This window comes from Dipodomys merriami, unplaced genomic scaffold (assembly GCF_024711535.1).
Source record: "Dipodomys merriami isolate MVZ:Mamm:240054 unplaced genomic scaffold, mDipMer1.0.p SCAF_2, whole genome shotgun sequence".
Classification (NCBI taxonomy): domain Eukaryota; kingdom Metazoa; phylum Chordata; class Mammalia; order Rodentia; family Heteromyidae; genus Dipodomys; species Dipodomys merriami.
Window position 1 is genome coordinate 79,840,806 of NW_027203381.1, and position 25,172 is coordinate 79,865,977.

At 39.8% G+C, this 25,172-nt stretch overlaps 2 protein-coding genes across 5 annotated transcripts in view; both read left to right on the forward strand.

The window, feature by feature from the left end:
• Window positions 1-7,662, forward strand: part of Spice1 (spindle and centriole associated protein 1) — a 52,804-nt gene extending 45,142 nt beyond the window's left edge. For both annotated transcript variants that reach the window (XM_070030226.1, XM_070030227.1), the window contains 3 exons: window positions 1,786-1,888; window positions 3,201-3,288; window positions 5,617-7,662. In XM_070030226.1, the coding sequence (XP_069886327.1) occupies window positions 1,786-1,888; window positions 3,201-3,288; window positions 5,617-5,670 (245 nt within the window). In that variant the 3' untranslated portion in view covers window positions 5,671-7,662. The remainder of the gene's footprint in view (window positions 1-1,785; window positions 1,889-3,200; window positions 3,289-5,616) is intronic.
• A 6,077-nt stretch (window positions 7,663-13,739) lies between these two features.
• Cfap44 (cilia and flagella associated protein 44) overlaps window positions 13,740-25,172 on the forward strand; it is a 76,077-nt gene continuing 64,644 nt past the window's right edge. The window contains exons 1-4 of one of the 3 annotated variants that reach the window (XM_070030231.1): window positions 13,740-13,932; window positions 15,931-16,011; window positions 21,784-21,930; window positions 22,452-22,599. In XM_070030231.1, the coding sequence (XP_069886332.1) occupies window positions 15,936-16,011; window positions 21,784-21,930; window positions 22,452-22,599 (371 nt within the window). In that variant the 5' untranslated portion in view covers window positions 13,740-13,932; window positions 15,931-15,935. Of the gene's footprint in view, window positions 13,933-14,824; window positions 14,864-15,930; window positions 16,012-21,783; window positions 21,931-22,451; window positions 22,600-25,172 lie in introns of those variants that run through there. The other 2 variants (XM_070030229.1, XM_070030230.1) reach the window with 2 other exon arrangements.

The following is a 25,172-nucleotide window of genomic DNA, read 5'->3' on the forward strand; positions in this document are numbered from 1 at the left end:
ACAAAAAAAGGATTAGAAAGCTGATCTCTTGATTGTTTCTAGCCCATAATGCCAGGTAATCTTTGATGTCAGAGTTCCTAAATTGTACTACATCTAAATAAAGTTTATATTTACCTACACATGCTACAGTTCAGTATAAAATACAAGAATTGAAATTTTATTTTAGAATTTTGTTAGCATCAGATTACAAATTATTGTTCTGTTAAAACCATTTAAACATTTTTCTCATTAATTTAGGAATTTGAAAAGCTAGAGAAGTTTCTAAGCAATAGGCCAGCAAATGAAAAATTTGTTGTCTTAGTATTCATAATCACATTCAAAGAGATATTAATGAAATGACAAAGATCTCAAGTTGGTTTTCAGGGGAAAATTGAATTTATTCCCTTCAGGGATGGAGCTGTATGGGCCCAGAATAAGAGAAGGTTCTTTTTTTAAGAATAGAAAAAGCTTTGTATCAGCAATGTATCCTCTTAGGTGTTTTGGAGGGGGTCATTTGTTCTGTGCTGATTAAAATATATTTATTCTCTCTTAATTCTGCCAGTAGTATTGTCATCCCAGCTAGAAGTAGTTTCTTTCTTGAAATTACAGTCCCAGGCAACTTTGACTATTATTTTTCTTGGTTGTGTAGTCTAGAGGCAGATTCTAATTAGAATAAATTGGCCAAATATGTATGAACACTACTATGTACTTGCTATGTATGATTTTTGAACACTCCTCATTTGATATGTATGCAGAAATAATATGTATGTGAAATAATATGAGCTAGTTCTTGGTACAATGAAGAAATGTAAAACAGATTATTCTGAAAAGTAATTGTGTGGTTAAATATAGCATCTTTTGTCTCAATTATTTTGTAAGGTTAAAATACTTTTTATTTCTGTTATCTCATCCAGAACTTAGCATACCCTGAGAGTAGAGTTTATGTTATACCTCTTTGAATGTAAAATGATTTATTTGAATTTCCAAAGCAGATTGTGAATTTCCATCGGCTTTTTCTTCCTACTCCAATGGTTATAGCTCTAAGGTATTCTTTTGTTAATCACAGTCTTTACTGACAAAGAACAAAGATGTCATGAAACACACATGCACATGTGCAGGCATGTGTATACAAGCCTCTTTTTGCTTTCTAGAGTACTTTAGTAATTCTAGTAATTAGATATGGTTTCATGACCAGGAAATTACTGCTATTAAGCAGTGATTCACTGAAGACTTAGTGAAACTGCCTGGGGTGCATCTAAAGTCTTTCACATGTAAAAAACTAGTGAATCTTTTCTAATGGATTGCCTATATCTGAACTATTGGAAATGTGCATAATTATACTGGTGTTAAGCCACATGAGCTTCAGACAGTTTCCCTCCTCTAATACTATCTTCAGCAAAAGTATGGTGAAATAGATATAAAAGATTGAAAATTTTACTGAATGTCTTTTGGAATTTCTCTTTTTTCTCTTCTTTGGAAAAAGTGTAGGTATGCTGTTTTTGACAAAGATCTCAAATCCATTGGGGCTAGCTCTTAATTTTTGTTTCTTTCTCTGGACTTAATATAAACCATTTGTCTGAGATGCTCTCTGAACTGTCATGCTTTTGAATCAATATAAGTAACTTAAGTTTCTAGTCTCATTGTTCATTTAAAAAGAAAATCCTGCAAGTGTAATTAGCCCGTAATGATTAATGGACAGACACCCATCAAGTTGGTAATATATAATTTCTAATAAGATAGAAACTGGTCAAAATTTTGTTATCTCATTGAAAGATAATGAAACTAATACTTGTTTTTAAATTTTAGAAGGAGGAAAGCGAACAATTGAGGTATCTATTCCAGGAGCAGAAGTTCTAGGAAGCTCAAAGTGCAGTCCTGTCTCTCCTGTCAGTGCAATAAATACAAGAAGGTAAGATACAAGTAGGATAAAAACAAGAATACACTGTGTGAACATGGTCTGCGGTTTTCTGTGAAAAGAGGGTATTCATATATGACAAGTTTAGATAGACTTATTCCTGCAGAGATATTTATATTGAACGGGAGAATTTGATGATGAGTAAGTAATAAGCTGACTACCGAAAACAAAATTGGGCTAACACCTATGTAGAGTACTTATGTATACATTTTTCCTGGGTGGATAAACTGATCAGCAGTATCTTCCTCCTTATACAATAAGTACAACTGAAGCTCACAAATCTTCAGCTGATTTGCCTTGCTGAGTCACTTTGCTGGTAAGTGGATGGTGTCCCTGGTTCATCTCTATTCTGCATCCTTACTGTGATTGTGCTACTCTAGTTCTTATTTGTCTTTCATTGTGTGTACCTTCTTGCACACTACTGCACAACCATTTTCTCTTTCAATGTTAAAAACATACCCATAAAATTTTTAAAATACCTGCCTGATAATGTAATGGCAGATCATATCATTAACTATTTCTCAGAACCCACAGAGTGTATTATACAAAGGGTGAACCCTTATATAAACAATGGACTTTTGTTAATATAATGTGCCATTATTGAGTCATCAATCATATCATGTCACATTAAGCTCTTAATAATAGGAGTATGTTTTGTGGTGGTGATGAAGAAGCTCTAAAAAAAAAAATTCTATGAGTTTAAAAAATGTTATAGGGGGGCTAGGAATGTAGCTCAGTGGTAGAGCGTTTGCCTTTGATGCATGAGGCCCTGGGTTCGATTCCTTAGCACCACATAAGCAAAAAGAAAAAAGCCGGAAGTGGCGCTGTGGCTCAAGTGGTAGAGCGCTAGCCTTGAGCTGAAGAGCTGAGGGACAGTGCCCAGGCCCAGAGTACAGGCCCCACGACTGGACCCCCCCCCCCAAAAAAATGTTATAGAGGTTAAGAATGTGGCTAGTGGTAGAGTGTTTGTCTAGCCTGCATGAGCTCTGGGTTCGATTCCTTGGTACCACATACACAGAAAAAGCTGGAAGTGGTGCTGTTGCTCAAGTGGTAGAGCACTTGATCAAAGAGAAGCTCAGGGACAGTGCCCAGGCCTTGAGTTCAAGCCCCAGAACTGGCAAAAAATAAAAATAATGAAAAAGTTATATGTTGGTGAAATTATATAATGAATAATTTGCCTCATCTGTATTTAAATCAACCAATTCTTTACAAGTTTTGCCAGCACAGAGAATTGTTCACATTAATTGTGATGGCTGTTTATAATAACAGTTCACTCTCTCACTATCTTTTCATTTCTTATAAACAGGTCTTCAGGAGCTAGTAGTAATTCTTGTTCTCCATTAAATGCCACATCAGGAAGTGGGAAATTTACACCTCTTAATCCAAGAACAAAGGTACAATTATAAATTGCAATTGCTCCTAATGTCTTGCCAACAATAAAGCCATTACCAAATTCAGCCCTTGACCTTGTACTACCAGAACTAGGTACCAAAATAGACTTTTTTCCTCTTCTCTTCCTTCCTTCTTTGAATTGTTATTATAAAAAGTGATATACCAGAGGGTATATGAGTACATTTCTTTTTGGACAATATTACTCCTTCCTTCACTTTCTCACAGTTTTTCCCTCCCATCCCCGCCCACAAGTTGTATCATTCATTTTCAGTATCTAATGAATACTGCTGCTATAATTGTTCACCCTTTTGTCCATTTCTGTTAGACTTTTCTTTAAAAATAAAGTAAATAAAAATGAAAATTGTGAAATATGTGTGAGGGACAAGATGGTGAGAGTGGAAAATAACTGATTTAGTGATTCTGTTTTTAATAATTATAGAAGTTGATATAAAATTCTCAAAAAAGAAAAGAAGTATTCTTACTTTGCCTTTATTAGGGGGAAAAACTCCCAGTATTTTACTTTCATTTTCTAGGGTAACTAAGGAACAAGGTAAAATTTAATACAATTGCAGTAGTCCTCAGGTCTGGAAATTATTAGTGTCAGGCAGGCACTCAAATACTATGGCTTCTTTTGTTTTGTTTTTATTTTTTTGCCAAGTCCTGGGGCTTGAACTCAGGGCCTGGGCTTCTTTTTGCTCAAGGCTAGCACTCTGCCACTTAAGAGCCACAGTGCCACTTCTGGCTTTTTCTGTTTATGTGGTACTGAGGAATTGAACTCAGGGCCTCATGCATGCTAGGCAAGCACTGTACCATTAAACTATATTCCCAGCACCAATAGTGTGGTTTTGAATCGTGTGTCCATATAATGAAATATTGGTTCCTTGATGTGACTGGATAGAATCTGAACCAGAGCCCTGGATTTTGGTACTCTATTTTGTGTCCCAGTGTGGTATATCCCAGTGTGCTTCTGGTTAGGCAGCGTAGAGCACAAATGATAAAAGCATTTCTTGCATATGCTAAATGTTTTTGGGTTGCTACAGGACTATATAGAAGCTAAGCATTTCACAGTGTATCTAACATTTTATAGAAGGTATGTTTCTGTGTTGTTAATACAGCCAAATATAATTCTTTTCAGTGTTTCATCAAAGAAAATGAGTATCTTTAAAATCTTAAGCATTACTCCTGCAGACTTGAGCCAACAATTGTATGATGCAAGGGGAATCTTTGGCATTTTTATTATTAACTTCCATAATTAGACCAAAGAGTGACCATAAGCACCATAAAATCATAAGCATTTCTTTTTTTTTTGTGAAAATATCATACAGAGGTGTTACAATTACATGGTCAAGATAGTGAGTACATTTCTTATTAAGCATTGTTGCCTCCTCCTTTGTTTCCCCTTTCCATCCCTTTCCATCTCTCCCCCCCCCCACTCCCCACCCCCCAACCCCCACCCCCCGCCCCGGCCAAAGTTGTAAAGTTTGTTTTTCAACATAATGATTTGTACATCTCATTGTTGCATTGGGTCCACCTGTATCCCTAAACGACTTGTTTTTTCCCTTCCCCTCTACAAATTATACCAACATCAAATACAGTGAAAGCAGGGGTTATACTGTGGAAAGGGACATACAAAGCAACAAAGAAATCAGCTTATAAATATGTTAGAAAAAATTGCATGGAACCAACCCAGATGCCCCTCAGTAGCTGAATGGATCATGAAAATATGGTATATATACACAATGGAATTCTATGCCTCTGTCAGAAAGAATGGCATTGCCCCATTTGTTAGGAAATGAAAAGACTTGGAAAAATTATATTAAGTGAAGTAAACCAGGCCCAAAGAAACATAGGTCCCATGGTTTCCCTTATTTGCAATAACTAGTGTATGTCTGAGACAAGCAGAAAAGGTCAGATAAGTTGTTAGGTGAAGTGAACCCCAAGATAAGGATTCAAATGTTTTTGCTTTCAAGCATTTCTATCATGAGATTTGTCCTTTCCTATTTTTATACTCCAAGAACTTATAAACTTAGGTATTTTATATAATTTTTCAGTAGTACCTGGAACTTAGTACATTAATTTACAAAACAAATGCTTTCTTTTTTATCATTTAAAAAAGTTATACATATGATCAGTAATAAAAGCATCCTTTAAAAAAAGTGTGCGACTCTTAATAAGGGGATCTGTTGATCAGGTACCCAATTTCTTGTTAGTGTCTCTGTTAGAGAATAAATATCCAGTGCCATCCAGTGACAGGCTGACTTTGCGGTGTGGTCTACTAGTCTTGAATGGTCTCATGCTACCTTCTAACTTTTTTCTGTCTTTGTTCACAGATTGAGAAACAAAATGAAGAAGGCTGGTTTGCACTTTCTGCTCACATGGCTTAAGTGGAGTTAAAGTTTGTTTTATCAAATGTGTTGTCAACAGTTCACCTTCCATTCCTCTTTCTCTGCTTCTGCTTTCACATTTTTACAGTCTACAGATAGCCTACAAAGATCCTAAGAATTAGAGCTAAATTAACCAAAGAATATTTTACTTTTTTACCTTTTCAAATAGGTTTTCAACAACCAACTAAAATAGTGTGAATAAAAGTTTGACTGTAGGGAAATTAAAGTTTTATATCTGATAGCTTCTTAAGTATTTTAAGGTTTTAGTAATGTATTTTTATCTTTGTCATCTTTGTTTAGTTTTTTTCTTGTTATATAGTCAATTTTAAATGTGGAACTGTTTTATTTTTCCTCTGAAGCTCATAGTTGCTTTGCATTTAACTTATAATAAAATGCCTCTTTGTGATTAAAGTCTGTCTTTCAGAAAAAATTAATATACTTTGGGTTCTTTTCTGGTATTGTTTCTGCTGTCTTATCACTTTTTCCACTTTTTCTGAGTAGAATGTTCATCTTTAAAAAGTATCAGAAAAAGTAAAAAGCAGCAGCATCGGAGATGAGCACTGGTGGTTCATGCCTACAATCCTCGCTACTTGGATGAGGTTGGGACTGTCACAGTTTCAAGTCACAGTTCCATGGCATAAGAGACTATATGAGACTCCTTCCCAACCAATAGTTGGGCCTGGTAGTGTGTGTCTTTCATCCTAGTTTTATGGGAATCTCAGACTGGGAGGGTTGTGTTCCAGGCCAGCCTGGGCAGGAAAGCCTGTGAATCTCTACTTCAGTGGAAGAAGCTGGGTAAAGCTTTCTGCATGTGTCATCCCAACTATGGCATGGAGTGAAAAATAGGCAATCATTGTCTAAGCATTCACCCCTCCAGAAAGCAAGATCCTATCAAAAAGAGCCAGAGAAAAAGAGCTGAAGGCGGGTCTGGGAAGGTGGCTCAGTGGTAGAGCGCTTGCCTTGCATGCCTGGGGCCCTAGGTTTGATTCCTCAGGACCACATAAGCAGGAAAAGCTGGAAGTGGCACTGTGGCTCAAGTGGTAGAGCGCTCGCATTGAGCTGAAGAGCTGAGGGACAATGCCCAGGCCCAGAGTTCAGGCCCCACGACCGGACCCCTCCAAAAAAAACTTTTTTTAAAAAAAAGGAGAGAAAAAGAGCTGAAGGCTTGGCTCCGTGGTAGAGTCCCTGTCTAGGAAGCCCTTGAGTTTGAACTCCAGTTATCCTCTACTCTTCTTCCCCTCCCCCTCCAAAAAAGGCATGAGGCCTAATGTGGTGGCTCACACCTGTAATCCAACACTGGAGAGGTGGATGCAAAAGATCAAGGCCAGACAGGCTTTGCAGAGACTTGTCCCAAAATACAAAAAAAATTAGACTAATTTGCTTACGCAAGTAAGAATGGTTGTATATTTTCTAAAAATGTTTAGTCTTTTGATGTGAAAATACAAGTAATCATTATGTACATGAACTAATGAGCATAGAGCTCAATGTCTAAATTCAGTAGCATTGTGTATTTTAACTGTGGAAACAAATAGGAAAAGTATTCAATCTTTTCAACTCTGAATCTAACATTTAGTCAGAATATGTTTATTTTTCTCTCATACACCTCTTTGGTTTTCAAATGCTAATTTCATCTTGCTTTTAAGTTTCTGCCCCTTGACTCTGATGACATTTTCAACTTAAAGTGGGAATGGGGAAACAATGCTTTGAAACTACCAAATAAGGAACTTTTTCAGACACCACCTTCCCTCCCTTTGTAGTTGTGGCAAAAATAATTTTCAGTTAGCATCACTGGTTTTACATGTATGCTCTCTATCCTTTTGCATTATTACAGTCGTCATTTTTATTGTATTTAAATTTTTATTATTATAAAGGTGTTATACAAAGGGGTTACAATCAGGTAAAGAGTACATTTCTTTTTGGACAGTGTCACCCCTTCCCATATATGTTTTGGAACTGGTATTCAATAAATTCTATCCCTATCTGAGCTTTAAACCATTTTGTTACTTTTTTTTTTGTCGGTCATGGGGTTTGAACTCGGGGCCTGGGCACTGTCCCTCAGCTCTTCAACTCAAGATGAGTGCTCTACCACTTGAGCCACAATGCCACTTCCATCTGGTTACTTCTTAATATGTCAAGTCATACATATTCTTTTATGTTTTCTCCCTAGTGTTTTTCAACTGATTAGCTCAATTATGACCTCTAAAGAGCGAGACAATCCATCGAGGCACGGTTAAGCTGGCAAAAAAAATTTACACATCAGAAAGGCGCCCTGCGACTACCTTGTTTTGGGCTAGATACCCAGAACCAAGAGCAGCCTCTATCACCAAACCTCCAAGCCTCCAATGGGCAGCCCCGACCTTTATTAGATGGTCTGCAAACCACCAAAGGGGAAGGCTTTTCCTTGTCCTTCCTCCTTCTCTGCAGGCCTCTCCACTCTGCACAGGCCAGCCCTGCTCTGCTCCAGGAGGTGCCTCTCCAGAGGAAGAGGCCCAAATGGCTTCTCAAGGAAGCCCCAAATGACCTCTGGAGGTGCCCCAAATGGCCTCTGGGGGGGGGCTTGCCCTGCCCTCACAGGCCTGCCCTGCTCAGCTCCCGTAGGCTTCCCCTCCTGCTGTCTCTCCACCACCTGGTTGCTCAGAACATGCAGCTGTGCCCCTCCCCCACTCCAAGAGGACTACCAATGGTTTCCAACCAGCATTCATGCCCCTCCCCCAAGCTGCCCACTGTCCAATCATATCGACAACTGGCCATGTGGGGCTCGATGCCCCGCCCCATCCAGCAGCATGCCCTGCCCCTTTCTGGCGCCGTGCTCCGCCCTAGGCGGCACACCCTGTGGGGCAGGAACAGCCTCTCCATGCCCCACCCCCTCCAGCGGCCCAGGCCGCTCCCGCTCATTACATTCCCCACAGGTTTTCATGTCCAATCGAATCATTGATTTTTACATCCTTTGGACTCAATCGTAAACTTTCCCTTCTCTTCCCTTCTCCCCATTGAACAGGCTTAAAATGCAAACTTAACAGATAACAAGGAGGAAACCATAGAAACACACTAACACTCTTGTTGAGTCTTATCCTTAAGGAGTGAATCTTCTCAATGTCTCTGAGCAGTCCATCCTGCAGCCTTCTCTGGATATTGTTCCACTGCCTGTTTCACTTGAGTGTGGTGGATCCGATGCTGTTTTCCTTCAGCTTTAATAGCTGATGGTATAGTTAGCATTGAGTAAGGTCCTTGCCACTTGAGTTCCAGTTCAGGAGTGTGATGCCTTCTTACCCACGCTAGTCAAGAAAGAGTGGTGGAGTTTTTCTCAGGAGGCCGGTGACCTCGGCTACCAAAGGATAGGCACATAAAAGAACATTTTGCAAAGCCTGCAGGGACTGTACAAGATTGTGGTTAGAAGTTTCTGTTAATATAGCTTGTGCAACTTTAGGAACCAAGGGGGTGGTCTACCATAAATTATTTCGAAGGGAATGAATCTAACATAAGGGGTGCATCTTGCTGGAAGGAGAGCAAAGGGGAGGAGGCTTACCCAGCCATGGCCAGTCTCTGTAATTAAAGTTTCCTTTAAGGTCCTATTCATTCTTTCCAGCTGCCCTGAACTCTCAGATCTATAAATACAATGTAATTTCCAATTTATTCTTAGGGCCTTAGCTAATAATTGAGTGACTTGGGCTGTGGAGGCCGGGCCATTGTCAGACCCCACTGCTAAGGGTAAGCCAAATCGAGGAATATTTCATGGAGTCATTTTTTAACTGTTACATGACCTGTTTTGGCTTTTGTGGGGAATGCCTCTGCCCAGCCTGAAAAAGTGTCCACTGGTACTAACAGATACTGATACCCATACTTTCCAGGCTTTCCCTCTGTGAAATCTACTTCCCCAAATTCACCAGCTGAGGTTCCTTGCATATGTTCTGTCTCTCCAGCATTGACCTGCTGGCAACTTTCTACATACATTACATAGGCTTGTCAGGCTGAGGCCCCACTGGTTTTCAAGACAGTTTTAGGCAGTGGCCCGGGGCAATTTACCAGGGTGACAAATAATCAGATATAAACAGAAGGCTTGAGCAAAACCATTTTTCACAATTGCAGTCTCCACATTTGCACACTTCTTATCACTGTTTTTGCTTCTTCCTTTAATCTTAATGACTAACAGCTCTAGGCGCCCCACTGGTTTTTGGGTGGCCTCCTGAGCTACCTGATCAGCTCACTTGGTTCCCTGAACCGCAGGGGTCTCTAGTTTCTTTAACTCCTGTTTAGTACTCTGAACCTCAGTCTGGAGCTTAGAGACTTCTTCAGGTTTATCCTCCTCCTTTTCTCTCACGCTTGCTTTAATGATCCCAATCTCCTTCTCAAAGTCCTCCTTCACCTGCAAGTGTTCTGCCAGGGTCACAGAAGAGTTCATTTGACTGTTCAACTGCTGTTCCTTCTCACAGCCCCTTTGCTTGCTCTTCAGCTCCTCCTTTAAGTTCTCATTGATGCTAATGAGAGGTTTTTTCACACCTCCACTCATTCCATTGGGATATGCTGCTTCTGCATTACAGTTATTGGTAAGGATCTTGACAGTCTGGTTGGCCTTTTCCTCTAGTAGCTTCTCTTTCCCGTTTTTCACTTCAGTGTATTTTTTGTGACAGATCTCAACTGTTCGCTTTTCAATTTTTCTGCCTAATGCTCTTTCCATTTCCCAGGCATTCCCCATCAGAGCATGTGTGTCCTTTAACTCTTTCTGAGGATTAACAATCTCTTTCTTGAGGCTGGTGTTTTCCTGATTACTTTTCTTGGCCTCTTCTTCTCTGACATGGCACTTCTGTGTCTGCTCTGCTAACTGCTCTTTCAGGTCTTTCTCTGTTGCTTTGAATTTCTACTCACACTTTTCAAAGCTTATAATTGGCATGTATTTATAGCCTAATACATTCTCTTATCATGTCCAGCTTCTTTTTCTGGGTCTTGATTTCTGCATGCAGTATTAGGATCTCCTCCTGGCCTTGCTTGTAGTCAGCGAGGATGGCGGTGTTGGCATCCTGTGCCTCCTTCAGCCTCTGACCTGTGACCCCCAACTTTGCCTCATGCTCACCCAGGCTTATGTACTTGGATTCCATGTGATTCTGAGTGTTTTCCAGGTTCATTTGAGGATTTCCTTCTCATTCCTGATTTATATCTTTAAGTCTTTTCTTCAATTCTTAGTTTTCTCCAGTGTGCTGTTCAATGCACTTTTAACCTCTTTGTGGGGTTTGGCTGGCCCATATTGGATATTCAGAGTCTTTTTTAAGCCAGTGTTTTCAGACAGGAGTGTGTGAATTTTTTTCTTTGCCACATATTTTGTTAAGTTCAGAGGGCTGATTTTTAAGTTCAACAAGGTTGAACTGCAGAATCCTGGGAGATACGAACACAGTTTCCAGGTGGCTAATGTGCTTACTTAACCTGTCATTTTCATCTTTTCCTTGGACATTCCTTTTTCCAATGTCCGTTTTGCTTACAGTAAGCACACTGGTCTAGTCCTAGAAATTCCCTACTGCCATTTGCAAATAAATTATACTGTCTTCCCAGAGGATTTCTTGATCACTGTCCTGGTGCAGCTACCAAAACTCGAACCCTCTTCTTTGACTGTTTTTCTTCCAGGGTATCTCTGTGATCAAACACCCTCTGGGCAACCACTACCAACTCAGATAACACATTTCCCTCAAAACTTTTTAACTTTTGAAGCTTTCTTCGAATATCTGGGGCCGACTGGGTAACGAAGGCCATATTTAGGGCTCTTCAATTCTCTGGGGCCTCAGGATCTGTAGGCATAAAGGTCCTAGAAGCCACCAAGGGACTTTCTAGAAAAGCAGCAGGAGACTGGCTGGGGAGCTGTACAATCTCACACACCTTAGATAAATTAGTTGGTTTCTTAGCCGCTGCCCGTATCCCTGCTAACAGAGTCTGGTGATAATTGGTAAGCGCCTTCTTACCTTGATTTCTATTGTAGTCCCAGCTTGGGCGTGTCTGGGGAAAGACTCGCTACAGAGAGACTGGGTCATCAGTGGGGAACCGTCTGGTCCAAGGACCGCCTTCAAGGCACTGTGCTGCATTCACTCCCTTTCCTCCCAGGTGAAAAGCACCTGTAAAAATTGCTGACAATCATCCCAGGTGGGCTGGTGTGTGAAAAATACTATCTCTAAAAAGGAGATGAACACCTGGGGTTTTCCAGAAAGGGACGGATTTTGCTGTTTCCAGTTACACAGGTCACTAGTTGTAAAGGGAACATACACTAGAAAGGGTGCTTGCCCACAGTCTCCCCATATGCCTGTCTCAAGGGTAATTAGGGGACTGTACCACCTTGTACCACCTCAGGCTGGTACAAGGAAACACTTCTGGTATGGGGGGGGGTGGGACTTAACATTGTAGGTGCTGATGGCACAGAATAGGAGGAAGAGTATACCAGTGGGTCTTCCTCTAGGGGATCCTGTAACACTGGGGGAGAAGATTTTTCACTTACAAGAACTATAGGACATTGCTTTCCCATCCTGGAAAAAAAAAGGAATAAGCAGAGGTGTATACAGGACACAGATAATAAAAACAGATAAATAGCCATAGACACTTGTCCCACATCTCCCAGATGACCTCCTGAGGAGGTCCCAGATGACCTCTTGAAGAAGTCCCAGATGTCCGCTCGAGGAGGTCCCAGATGACTTCTCAAGGAAGCCCCAAAGACCTCCAGAGGAGGCTCCAAATGCCCCCTGTCCATGTTGGTCCTCGGGAAACAGACACTGGAGAGAGGCTCTCACCCCTAAGGGCTGAGACACTCAACTATGAGGGGGTGTCCCCGGGGGCAGGGCCAGATGCCGTCCATATGCATTATCTTGCTGGGGCCTCCAAAAATGATGACCCCTAAAGAGCAAGAGAATCCACCGAGGCACGGTTAAAGGTTACCCCCCACCAACTTATTTACACTATTTACACCAGGAAGGGGGGCTGTGACTATCTTATCCTGGGCTAGATACCCAGAACCAAGAGCAGCCTCAACCACCAAACCTCCAAGCCTCCAATGGTCAGCCCCCATCTTTATTAGTTGGTCTGCAAATCACCAATTAGGATGCAAACCTGCAAACCTCAGACCTCAAAAGCTCCCAAACTCCCAAGGAGAAGGCTTTTCCTTTTGTTTCCTTCCTCCTTCTCTGCAGGCCTCTCCACCCTGCCCTGCTCTTCTCCAAGAGGCGCATCTCCACAGGCCTGTCCAGAGGAAGGTCCCAAAAGGCCCCTCGAGTGGGCCCCAAATGGCCTCTGGAGGAGGCTTGCCCTGCCCTCCACAGGCCCGCCCTGCTCAGCTCCTCCAGGATTTCCCCTCCTGCGGGCTCTCTCCAGTCCCCTTTGCTCAGAACGCACAGCCTAGATTATATATAGGCTCCTACTCCAACGGGACTACTGTCAAAGGTTTCCAACCGCCATTCATGCCCCGCCCCAAGCTGTCCACTGTCCAATCACTTCTTGACTGCTCACCATGTGGGGCTCGACGCCCCGCCCCCTCCAGAGTTGGGGGTGGGGGTTGGAGGGGGTGGGGTGAGGGTGGGGAAGGGGGGTTTTTGGGGGGGTGAGGGGGGTGGCAAGGGCCCCCTATTATCCAGGCCCCACTGATTATCTAGGCCCCTGGGTATTACAGCTCCCCCTCCCTCCATTTGTTTTTAAACCTCACAAGTCGGGAGCACTTACAAATACTCCAGTAACCTCTTAGGTGCCCCCTGCACTCATCTGCAGAGGGCACAAAATAACTTCACACACAGCGTATACCAACCCTCATTTAAACTTTAAAAGCCAACGGAACCAATAGAGCTTTTAAATGCAAACACACAAAACCCTCCCCAGCTTCCGTCGGATCTCAGTTTGCTGCTCATGCTGCTGGGCGGCTGCCCTCCCCTTACCAAGACCGTCAGGGGCTCTATTATTTTTTGACAATAATTGCTTGGTTTCTCAACCGAGGACTGTGTCTGTGTGCTTAGAGCCCCTAGGGGCCACACTGGACTATTTCAAGGATCTTCCAAGCCCTGTAACTATCAACACTGTTCCTTCAGGGAACAGTGTGTCTGTAGAATGCTGGCTCCGCCTTTCTGTTTTGCCTTCATCGGGCCAGGGCTGAAAGGCCTGCAACTTGAGCATCTCAGATTCCAGCGGGGCTGGGCGACAGGCATGGAAGCCCCGCCCCTGGAGGCGGGGTGACGGGCGTCGCCCTGGTAACCACGGTAAACGGAGTCCTGGGGCCGAAGCTGTGAGTGGACACCACCAGCTGCAGAGGTAAGGCTCAGTCACTTTCCCATAGAAGACGACGGCAATCCAGAGAGCCGGGAACCCCTTTGAGTTTCTCCGAAATTGCACTAGAAGTCTCCAGGTTTTGTTGTCACACGTTCCTCAACAAACCTTGAGGGGAGTAATGCAGGCTAGTGTAGACCGGTGTAAACTAGCGCTTCCCTGCATGGAGCTGGTAGTCGGGCTGGGGCTGAAGATGTTCTACTTCAGTAGGATAATGCACTCAGTTGCTTACATTTGGGTGAAAAATAAGTATTTGTTGAATGAATAGGCAAGTGCCTCTTACATGTAATTAGTGTGTTTAGTCAGTCATGAGTTGTCTTGGGTGCTTGCTTAAAATATTTGAAGGGGGGGAAGGGAGCTAAAAAGAGGATTAGAGATAGAGGGGGGAGTGTGTGTAGGTAATATAAGCTTCAGTGACCTACAGACCCTATAATGAAGGGCTTATGCACTGCCAAGTAATTCGAGACATTGAGTTATTATGCAATGACAACAAAGAGTCGCCAAGGTTTATTAACAAGAAGAGTGGTGCATCTTAAAAGTTATGTTTCAGAAATGTCAGAGGCTCTAGAGAAAATGGACTGGAAAAGAGAGATAAGAAGCATAAGCTGTGGTAAAGAGGTACAATGAGAACCAACCACAGTGGTGACAGTTGAACTAGAAAGGGAAGGGCAATTTTAGCCAGTGTATGTGGTCATTTGTAACTAAGTTCTTCAAAAGTTGCCACTGCTTTGAACAATTTTTTTCTTTGTCGCAAACCCAAAGGAATAGAATATAGGCAACATGCTAGGGCTTTCAGTAATTATTAAAGTTGTTCTATGATTTGATTACTACTCTTACCCTCACAGCCAACAGAGCACAAATTCCACCATAGATGGAAGGACTGAAAAGAGGAAAAAAGACCACACAAACTTTAAAGGTTAAACTTCCTGAATTTGAATATCGTCTAGTTAAGAGTGTTAATCCTGTTGTACTCATTGCCAGACATGTATCATGTTTGCTTTGGATACATTCATCTGCCTTCAGAGAGCAGAAAGTGTAATCACACACAAGTTTGATTAAGTCTCATGTTACTTTTATCCGTAGTTCTCTCTCCATTCCAATTATGGCGAGGAGGTGATGTAAAGTTTAATTAGTTATGTTCTAGCATTGGAATTAATACCTAAGTTTAGCTACCAAAAAGATCCAAAAAAGAGCTTATTCTAATCTGCTTGCCAGTCCTTCTGTGGAAGAATGTGTAGGAAACGTCGGACTTTTCAATGACAATCAGTTGTCATAGAAAGGAGACATAAATAAACTTCATAGGGAAGCCTAGAGACAGTTTGATAATCTACTTTCCTCCTCTTCATAGTATTCACTCTCCTGGTAGGTTAGTTGGCTGTGCTAAACTCTTCTTGATGCTGAGGTCTAACACACTTTTTCCCTTCCAAGCCTGGCCAGCCCCTATGTACCAACATGTCTCAAATATCTCTTTTCTGTTACATGTGCCCACAACACTTCTTTCCATTTAATTTCATATAGTGATCACAATTTTTCATTATTGAATACCTATATTTTTAAAAGCTCCATAAAGTTAGAGGCCATATTTCCCTGACTCAGTCTGGTAGTTTAATGCCCAACAGAAGGTTAAGTTGAAGTTAGTAAAACAAAGGGAATTTGGTCATGAACATTAGCAGAGACAGAGGGTTTGTTTTAGTGGTGTCCATTTTAGGAAAAGATGCATGGCAAAGTGTGTTTCAGTTGTAGATTTCTGGAAACCCAGGATCTAAGTTTCCCTGAAAAAGGGAATCTGGGATTACAACTTGCTGTTTTGCAGAGGTCCTGAGGATGGCTGCACTCTTTTGATGACTCATCCTAGATACCATGCAATGCGAGATGAGCAACACAAGTGGTGTTTGGTGCTATCAGAATTTGTTAAGGGGATGGCATGTTACTTTCTATTTTTACCAAAATTTCCCTTTCTCAATCTCAATGTTGCATCGATAGGAAACATGAAGGAACCCAATGATCCAGATCCTGTTGGGGGGAGACCAAAAAGCTCAAAGAGTGAGGACAGGTCTTCTCGGTGTAAGTAAAGATGATCATTTTGTACATTATTAAATTTAGGTGAAATGTTTTCCAGAGTATGTATCTGTATTTATAGAACAGAAATGGTTTGCTTGTTTAATTTTCTTACAAAATCCTTAAGGTCCGTAAAATGGAGTTTGTGTTCGAATCATGCATCACCAGTTCCTGGCACACAGAAGTTGTCTGTATGTTAGTAATGACCCATTCATACTTCTCGTCTAGTTCTCCTCTGTGAGGTTTACTGAGTCTTCTGCATCCTTCACTTTAGTCTTCAGCCTTGTACCTATCTTTCAGCTTCATGACACATCTACTAGGTAACTGATATACTCACTAGTTCTTCCTTTTTTTTCCCGAAAATTGTGTTGCATTGTCATATCCCTGTCAGCTTTCTCCATCTTTTATCTGCTTGACTTTGTGTATTTTAATCAGACTATGTTGGCTTATATCTGCACCCATGTCTACTCCCATCCCAGTCTCTATTCCTTCTTTTTATTTTTATATTGTCAAGGTGATGTACAGAGGGGTTGCAGTTACATAAGTAAGGTAATAAGTACATTTCTTGTCAAACTTGTTACCCCCTCCTTCATTTTTCTCCTACTTTCCCTCCCTCGCAATCTCACCCCAAGTTGTACAAATCATTTCCAACACATTGTCTTGTGAATTTCGATGTTACATTAGTCCCCCCCCCCTTGTCCTTTGTCTAACCATTCTGTTGTTTCCTTTCCCTTCCCTAATTCAGATAAATGTATATACAATACCAGTGTACCAAAATCAAATACAGTGACAACAGGGGATATATCATAGGGGGAAGAACACGCAAAAGAAACAAAATATCACATAGTGCATTAAAAACAACAACAAAGACAAACCTCTGTGTCCATGTCTTGGAGTTCATTTCGCTTAGCATCATCTCATCTGGTCATATGTACAGAGCCATGGAGCTATTCTGCTCATCTGATAAAATTATCCTAGATGTTTACTAAATGTTGCAAATAAGGTAAACTATGGGACCTGTATTTCTTTGGGTCTGGCTTACTTCACTTAATATGATTTTTTCCAAGTCTTTCTATTTCCTTACAAATGGGGTGGTGTCATTATTTCTGATGGTAGCATAGAATTCCATTGTGTATACCGTATTTTCTTTTTTTAATATATATTTTTATTGTAAAGATACTGTACAGAGAGGTTACAGTTACATCAGTAAGGCAAGGAGTACATTTCCTAGCAAGCATTGTTACTCCCTCCTTTGTTTTTTCCCCTACCATCCATTCCCTCCCCACCTCCCCAACTTCTCCCTCTCCCTCATTCCCCCACCCCCGCCCCAAAGTTGTAAGGTTTGTTTTCAACATAGTGTCTGTACATCTCATTGTTACAATGGGTCAACCTGTATCCTTGTTTCAGCATTTTGTTATTTCTCTTCCCCTCTCCAAATTAGAAAAATGTATATACAAGATGAAGGACACTGGAATCAAATACAGTGAAAACAGGGCTTATACCATGGGGGAAAAACATACAAAAGAAACAAAAAAAAAAAAAACCACATAGAATCATAAGTACATTAAAAACAACAGCAACAAAGATAAAACCTCTTGTGTCCCTATCTTGGGGTTCATTTCACTTAGCATCATCTTATATGGTCATATGTACATAGCTTTTGACCTTTTCTGCTTTTCCTAGACATACACTAGCTAATTGCAAATAAGGGAAACCATGGGACCTGTGTTTCTTTGGGCCTGGATTACTTCACTTAATATAATTTTTTCCAAGCTTTTCCATTTCCTAACAAATGGGGGTGGTGTCATTCTTTCTGATGGAGGCATAAAATTCCATTACATATAATATTACATATTATATATTATATTATATATATCACATTTTCTTGATCCAGTCATCTACTGAGGGGCATCTGGGTTGGTTCCATATCTTAGCTATGGTGAATAATGCTGCGATAAACATAGTTGTGCTGGTAGCTTTAGTATGGCCTTGTTTGTGATCATTTGGGTAAATGACCAGAAGTGGGATTGCTGGGTTATAAGGGAGCTCTATGTGTAATTTTTGAGGAACCTCCATATTGCTTTCCAGAGTGGTTGAACAAGTTTATACTCCCACCAGCAGTGCAATAAGGCTCCCTTTTGGCCACATCCCCTCCAGCATCTGTTGTTGTTAGAGTTCTTGATTATAGCTATTCTAACTGGGGTGAGGTGGAATCTCAATGTTGTTTTGATTTGCATTTCTTTTACGGCCAGAAAAGTTGAGCATTTCTTCATGTTTCTATTGGCCATTCTTATTTCCTCTTCAGAGAAGTCTCTCTTTAAGTTTTAGCCCACTTATTAATGGGTAGTTGTTTCTTTGAGGATTTGTTTTTTGAGTTCTAAGTATATTTTGTGGATTTTTTTTTTTTTTTTGGTCAGTCATGGGGCTTGAACTCTGGGCTTGGGTGCTGTCCATGTGTTCTTCAGCTCAAGGTGAGCGCTCTACCGCTTGAGCCACCACGCCACTTCTTTAGTGGTTTATTGGAGATAAGAGTCTCACGGGCATTCCTGCCCGGGCTAGCTTTGAACTGCGATCCTCAGATCTCAACCTCCTGAGTAGCTAGGATTACAGATGTGAGCCCCGGTGCCAGGCTTCTAAGTACATTTTGGATATGAGGCCTTATCCATTGTATGGCTAGTGAAGATCTTCTCCCAATCTGTGGGCTTTCTATTAATCTTACTAATTATGTCCTTTGCCATGCAGAAGCTCTGCAGTTTCTTGCAATCCCATTTGTTCAACCTTTTTTTGATTTATTGTGTTTCTGAGTCTTTATTAAGAAAATTTGGCCCTGTGCCAAGGAGCCCTAGAGTTTCTCCTATGTAATGTTTTCAGTGTGTCTGCTTTTACTTTGAGGTCTTTGATCCATTTGGAGTTGGTTCTGGTGCAGTGTGATATATATATAAGGATCTAACTAGTTTTCTACAGGTGTTTAGCCAATTTTGCCAACATCATTTACTGAAGAGACTGAAAGACTGTCTTTCTTCCATCTTATTCTCCCTTATCGGAGATTAGGTGGCTATAGGCCTGCAGTTTAATTCTGACCTTCAGTTCTATTCTATTGGTCCTCAGGTCTGTTCTTGTGCTAGTACCAAGCTGGTACTGTCTAAAGCTTTGTAATAGACTTTGAAGTTTGGTGTTGATATTCCTCCAGCACTATTTTTTCTGCTAAGGATTGTTTTTGCTATTCGGGGGTCTTTTATTGTTCCATATGAATTTTTGGATTGCTTCTTCTATTTCATTGAAGAATAGGGCTGTGATGTTGATGGCTATTGCATTGAATTTGTAGATAACCTTTGGCAGTACACCCATTTTCACAAAGTTAATCCTCCCAATCCAGGAGCATGGGAAGTTTTTCCACTTTATTAGTTCTGCTTTAATTTCCTTTTTCAGGTTTTTAAAGTTTTCATCACAGAGGTCCTTCACTTCTTTGGTTAATTCCTAGGTATTTTATTTTTTGTGGGGCTATTACAAAAGGAATTACTTTCCTGATTTCAGCCACACTTTTCTCATTATTGGCATACAGAAAAGCCATTGATTTTTGAAGGTTGATTTTTATACCCTGTGACTTTGCCAAAGTTTCAGATCAGCTCAAGTAACTTAGGAGTGGAGTCCATGGGGTTCTTTGAATACAAGATGATGTCATCTGCAAAGAGGGAGAGTTTACTTCATCTTTCCCTATTTGGATCCCCTTTATGTTTGCCTCTTATTGCTGTAGCTAGGCATTTTAATACTTGAAGAGTAGAGGAAAAGGTGGACAGACATCCTTTTCTCGTTCCTGAATTTAGAGGAAATGGCTTTAGCTTTTTGCCATTAAGTATAATGCTAGCTGTAGGTTTGTCATATACAGCCTTTGTTATATTGAGGAATGTTCCACAGATTCCTAGTTTCTCCAGAGCTTTCATCATAAAGGGCTGTTGGATCTTGTCAAGTGCTTTTTCTGCATCTATTGAGATGATCCTGTGGTTCTTATCCTTGTTCTTGTTGATGTGATAAAGTACATTAATTGACTTACGTATATTGAACCAGCTTTGCATCCCTGAAATCTATTCCTTCTTAACTTATCCTAAAGTCAATATTTTATCTATTTTTATTCTTATTGTCTATTTTTATTTTATCTAGGCATATCTTATTCCTAGGCATAACTTCAGAGAGAAATACTCATGTCAGAGAACTTTACAACAAATGATTGGGTCTTGTTTTTTAATTTGTGTATTTTGATTGGAGACTTGCAACTGTTGGCTTTTAGAGTTATTATTGAAAGATAGCACTATCTGTCATATTGTTGCTTTTATAATTTTTCCCCTAATCCATATTTGTTTTAGACATACCTAGTGAAATTTAGTCTTATCTGGATATTTTCTTGGTTTCATCCATGTTCCTTTTCTGTGCTTAAATTTGTGGTTGTCAGTTTAGTTTTTGTTTACCATGAAAGGTTTGTCATTCCTCTTCAATTTTTTTTCTTTGTGATACTGTGATTTGAACCTGGGCCTTCATGTTTGCTAGGTAGATGCCCTACTGCTAAAGTTATCCCTCTAGCCTTATTTATTTATTTATTTGTCAATTGTGAGGGAGTTCTGAGCTTGCTCAAGTCAAAATCTCTCCTTCTCCACCACCATATCTGGTGGCTGGCTCTCCTGTTTTGCCTTCTTCTCAGTATGCAGTGATAGGAAATAGACTGGAATTTACTTTCTCGTTTTGTAAACTTATAAGGCTGATCAAAAAAAGTAATTCCTTAAAATGTGTTTGTGACTTTAACTAAGTATCACTATGTCACAATACTGTGAAATTTGTGGAATTTATGTAATCACTTAATCTCAGTAAAAAATTATATAAAAAAGTAATTCCTTAAGGAAATGTACTTTTGTTCTTTTTTGAAATTGTTTTTAAATTTTTATTTATTTTTGTAATTTGTATTTTTATATTTTTTATTGTAAAGATACTGTATAGAGGGGTTACAGTTACATGAGTAAGGTAAGGAGTACATTTCCCTTTGAGCATTGTTATCCCTCCTTTTTTTTCCCCTACCCTCCCTTCCCTTCCCAACTTCTTTCTCCCCGCTCCCAGGCTGTAAAGTTCACTTTCAACATAAGGTCTTGTATATCTCATTGTTACAATGGGTCAACCTGTATCCTTATTTCAGCATTTTGTTATTTCCTTTCCCTCCCAAAATTAGAAAAATGTATATACAAGATGCAGGACACCAGAATCAAACACAGTGAAAACAGGGGTTATACCATGGGGGAGAACATACAATAGAAACAAAAAAAAATCACAGAATACATTATAAGTACATTTAAAACAACAGTAAAAAAGATAAACCCTCTTGTGTCTCTATCTTGGGGTTCATTTCACTTAGTACCATTTTATATGGACATATGTGGATTCCTTTTGGCTTACTTGTCTGGTAAGGTTATCCTAGATGTATACTAGTTATTGTAAATAAGGTAAACCATAGAACCTATGTTTCTTTGGGTCTGGCTTACTTCACTTAGTATAATTTTTTCAAAGTCTTTCCAAGGAAATGTACTGTTTACCTGACTTATGTAACTGTAACCTCTCTGTATATCATCTTCATAATAACAATAAAAAAGTGAAAAAGTAATTCTTCAAGGAATTTTTAAGTATGGAAAATTTAAATTTGGAGTAGAAATGGGAATTTTATTTACTTAGAAAATAAGAAAATATTTGATTGCGAATTTAGAAATTAAAACACCTAAAAATTAAATTATCTTTTAATAGCTCATGCAAAAGAAGTTTCAGAAGATGCCACTGACCTAACCCTCACCGAAGGTGATGAATCATATTTGGAGGATGATGAGTCAGATATAGAAGATGAGGAAGGAAGTACAAGTTCAAATGAAGAGGATTATGTGGGAAGTGGTAAAAGTAAGTGTTGTCTTTCTTTTTGTACATATAATTGCTTTAAATATAAATTACCCAGACAAATCTACCAGTTATACAGTGAAGGAAACTTTTGCAGGATGTAGGTATTTGTGCAGATGAAAGGGAACACGTTGCACATATTGTGGGAGAGTAGTTTAGTAGCCTTGAATTTGTATATTCCATTTCTAAGAACCATGTATGTTACTCTTGTACTTGATCTTTTGGGGACTGAGATGATCTAGGGAGGGTTCCATCCCAGATTAGTTAGAGTTCTTCAACTCTACTTTGGGTCTGATTGACATTATTTTCTTCTTTTTTACACTGTTGAAATTATGACCCGAGCTCAACATTTACCTCTGACATATACCCAAGGATGTTGACTCTTCTCCTTGTGCTCATGTTCATACTCTAGCCAGTAGTACTTACTGCTAGTACATGGCAGGCTATGTACATTCTTCCTGTCTTTAGGAACTACTTAAGAATCAGCATACATTGTTCTTAGTCAAAATATTTTAATATTTTAGCATCTCAGGAGCCTCCTGCAGCTGTGGATGAAGAGGAGGAAACTCAGAAGAAAATATCAGAAAGCTTCTTCTATGATTACGCAGATCTTGTTTCAGTTCCTTTTGTGACTCCAGATTCGAGCATACCACCGGATATTCTCTTACTTCAGTATCCACTGCAGCTATATAAGTATACTTTGGCGATGGTTGTTTCTTAGATTACAGATGGGAAAACTAGAGCTTATGTGGTAAATTCAGCCTCCATCCTGTTAAATAAAATTTCAGTATAGTAAATCATGCTCACTCATTTACATTTTGTCTGTGATGGTTATCACACTACAAGGACAGAGTTAAGTAGTTGTGATACTAACCATCTGGCTTGCAGGGCCTAAAATATTTACTATTTAAAAAGTTATTATTATAAAGGTGAAGTCCAAAGGAGTACAGTTACATATATCATGTAATGAGTACATTTTTGGGGGGACAATGTCATCTCTTCCCATGCTTTCTCCAAGTTACTATTTTTGTTTTATAGAAAAAGTTTACCAACCTTTGTATTAATTAATTCTAAACATCTTGCTCTTTAGAATATTTGAGATAGACATGCATGACCTTAAACTTAAATTTAGATTTTATCATATACCAGTTAACCATATAAGAAATGACAGTCTTGGATATTCTTTGCACAGATGGAAAAAGCTATGGCTTATGAGGCCTGATGTGAAGGAGACTGTTAACCACCATTTACTTCCTCTATCAACCTGGCTTTCCCTTGCCAATACCTGTCTAAAGAGATGATTTCTTTTCTTGAAACACTGATATGGCTATTGCCAATTTTGTTTTAGTACATTCACATTATCAACTGCATTAGCAAAGTAGAAAATGCTGAGAATATAGGACACATGTAGCAAGTTTTAATTGGTTTGGAAAATAAGACTCCGTAAAGATAAAATAAGATAGGTAAAGGTGAGGATGACTGACAAGAGGATTTAGTGTTTGTCAACATTTGACATTAGTTTGGAAGGAGTGTAATTAGAAGACATTTCCTATTATGGTCCTCAGTTTCCCTGCACATGCGTAGCAATTATCATCACATGACCTATGTTATTGATGGCCTCTTATAAAAGGTGTGATGTGAAATATACTTACAGAGTTCATTTTGATTTTGCATAAAAATGCATTGGTAATATAATTTCTGACTCTAGATTCAATCCTAGACTAATTCACCTGTAACATTTGTATATGGAATTTTTTTTTGTTTTTGGACAAGTTTCTGATAAAACTTGGGCTTTCTCCTAGCATGTAATTTTCATGGCATTGGGGTAGTATATAAGATAAGCCTACATGCTTTTTATGAAATACACTGATCCTTTCCTGGCCATAATGTATTATTTTTGTGTGGAGAAAGATTTTAACTTATATACACTAGAAAAGCTCCAATCATAGTTTTTCACTAGTGACTTGCTGATCCTAGATGGGAGGGTCTGGGTACTAGAGAATTCCCCCTACCCAGCAATGAGAGGGTCTTCACTTTTGATCAGATGGACGAGTAACTGTATAAGCTACAACCTTTTCCTGGACTCTTTCAGCACCAGAGAAATCACAAGTAGTGTATCTCAATTTTGAACAGCTTCCAATATTATGAGAGCTCTTAAGACCTTGAGTCAAAAATCTGCCTCTTTAGAATGCTTCCCATCGGACTTAATTCTTTTCTCTGAGGATAGAACAAATGCTACTTCCATATACTATGAGAAATTGGAAGAATCCCACCATCACATAACCCCTCAGTACTCTTTTAATCCTTGAGCAATCAAATACATTGACTTCAGCTTTAAAACTCACATCTAGATCAACTGATTTTATATGAAATATGCTATTTATATAGTAGCACCTCAACCACAATGTGATTCATAAAAGGCATTACACAGAACTTAACACACATCTCAGGCATAAGGTCTTTCTTTCCTCCACCACCCTGCAAACAAAACAAAACTATATATATATGTATATATATATATATATATATGTCGCTTGTAAGTTCAGATATTATATATGTACTACAGTATATCATACACTACATTATACAAAGAATGAAGGGAGATGACCCCTGGTGGCTTACAGGGTCTTAGCTATTCAGGACCCTTGTGGTTCAAAGCCAATCTGGGCAAGAAAGTCTATGAGACTCTTACCTCCAATTAACCACCAAAAAATGAAATATAGCTGTGATTCAAATGGTAGAGTGCTAGCCTTGAGCAACACACACACAAAGCAAATCTTTTAAAAAAACTTTGTATTCCTGGGGCTGGAAAGGTGGCTCAGTGGTAGAGCACTTGCCTTGCATGCCTGAGACCCTGGGTTCGATTTCTCAGCACCACATAAGCAAAAAGAAAAAAGCCGGAACTGGTGCTGTGGCTCAAGTGGTAGAGCGCTAGCCTTGAGCTGAAGAGCTGAGGGACAGTGCCCAGGCCCAGAGTTCAGGCCCCACGACCGGACCCCCCCCCAAAAAAAAACAACTTTGTATTCCTCCCAAACCTCCCCCACCCAAAGAGAATTTAACAAATATTTAAAATAGGTTGGAGTAGTTTTAAAGAGGATATCCTAGATGGCCAAGAGCAAATACTGAAGGCTCTGAGTCCATGACCTAAAGTTAAGTAGAGACAAGCCAGAAAAGAAAATGTGGAAAGACAAAGGGGCATTGCAGCCCAAGTTACATAGTAAAATCTAGTCTCAAAGACAAACAAG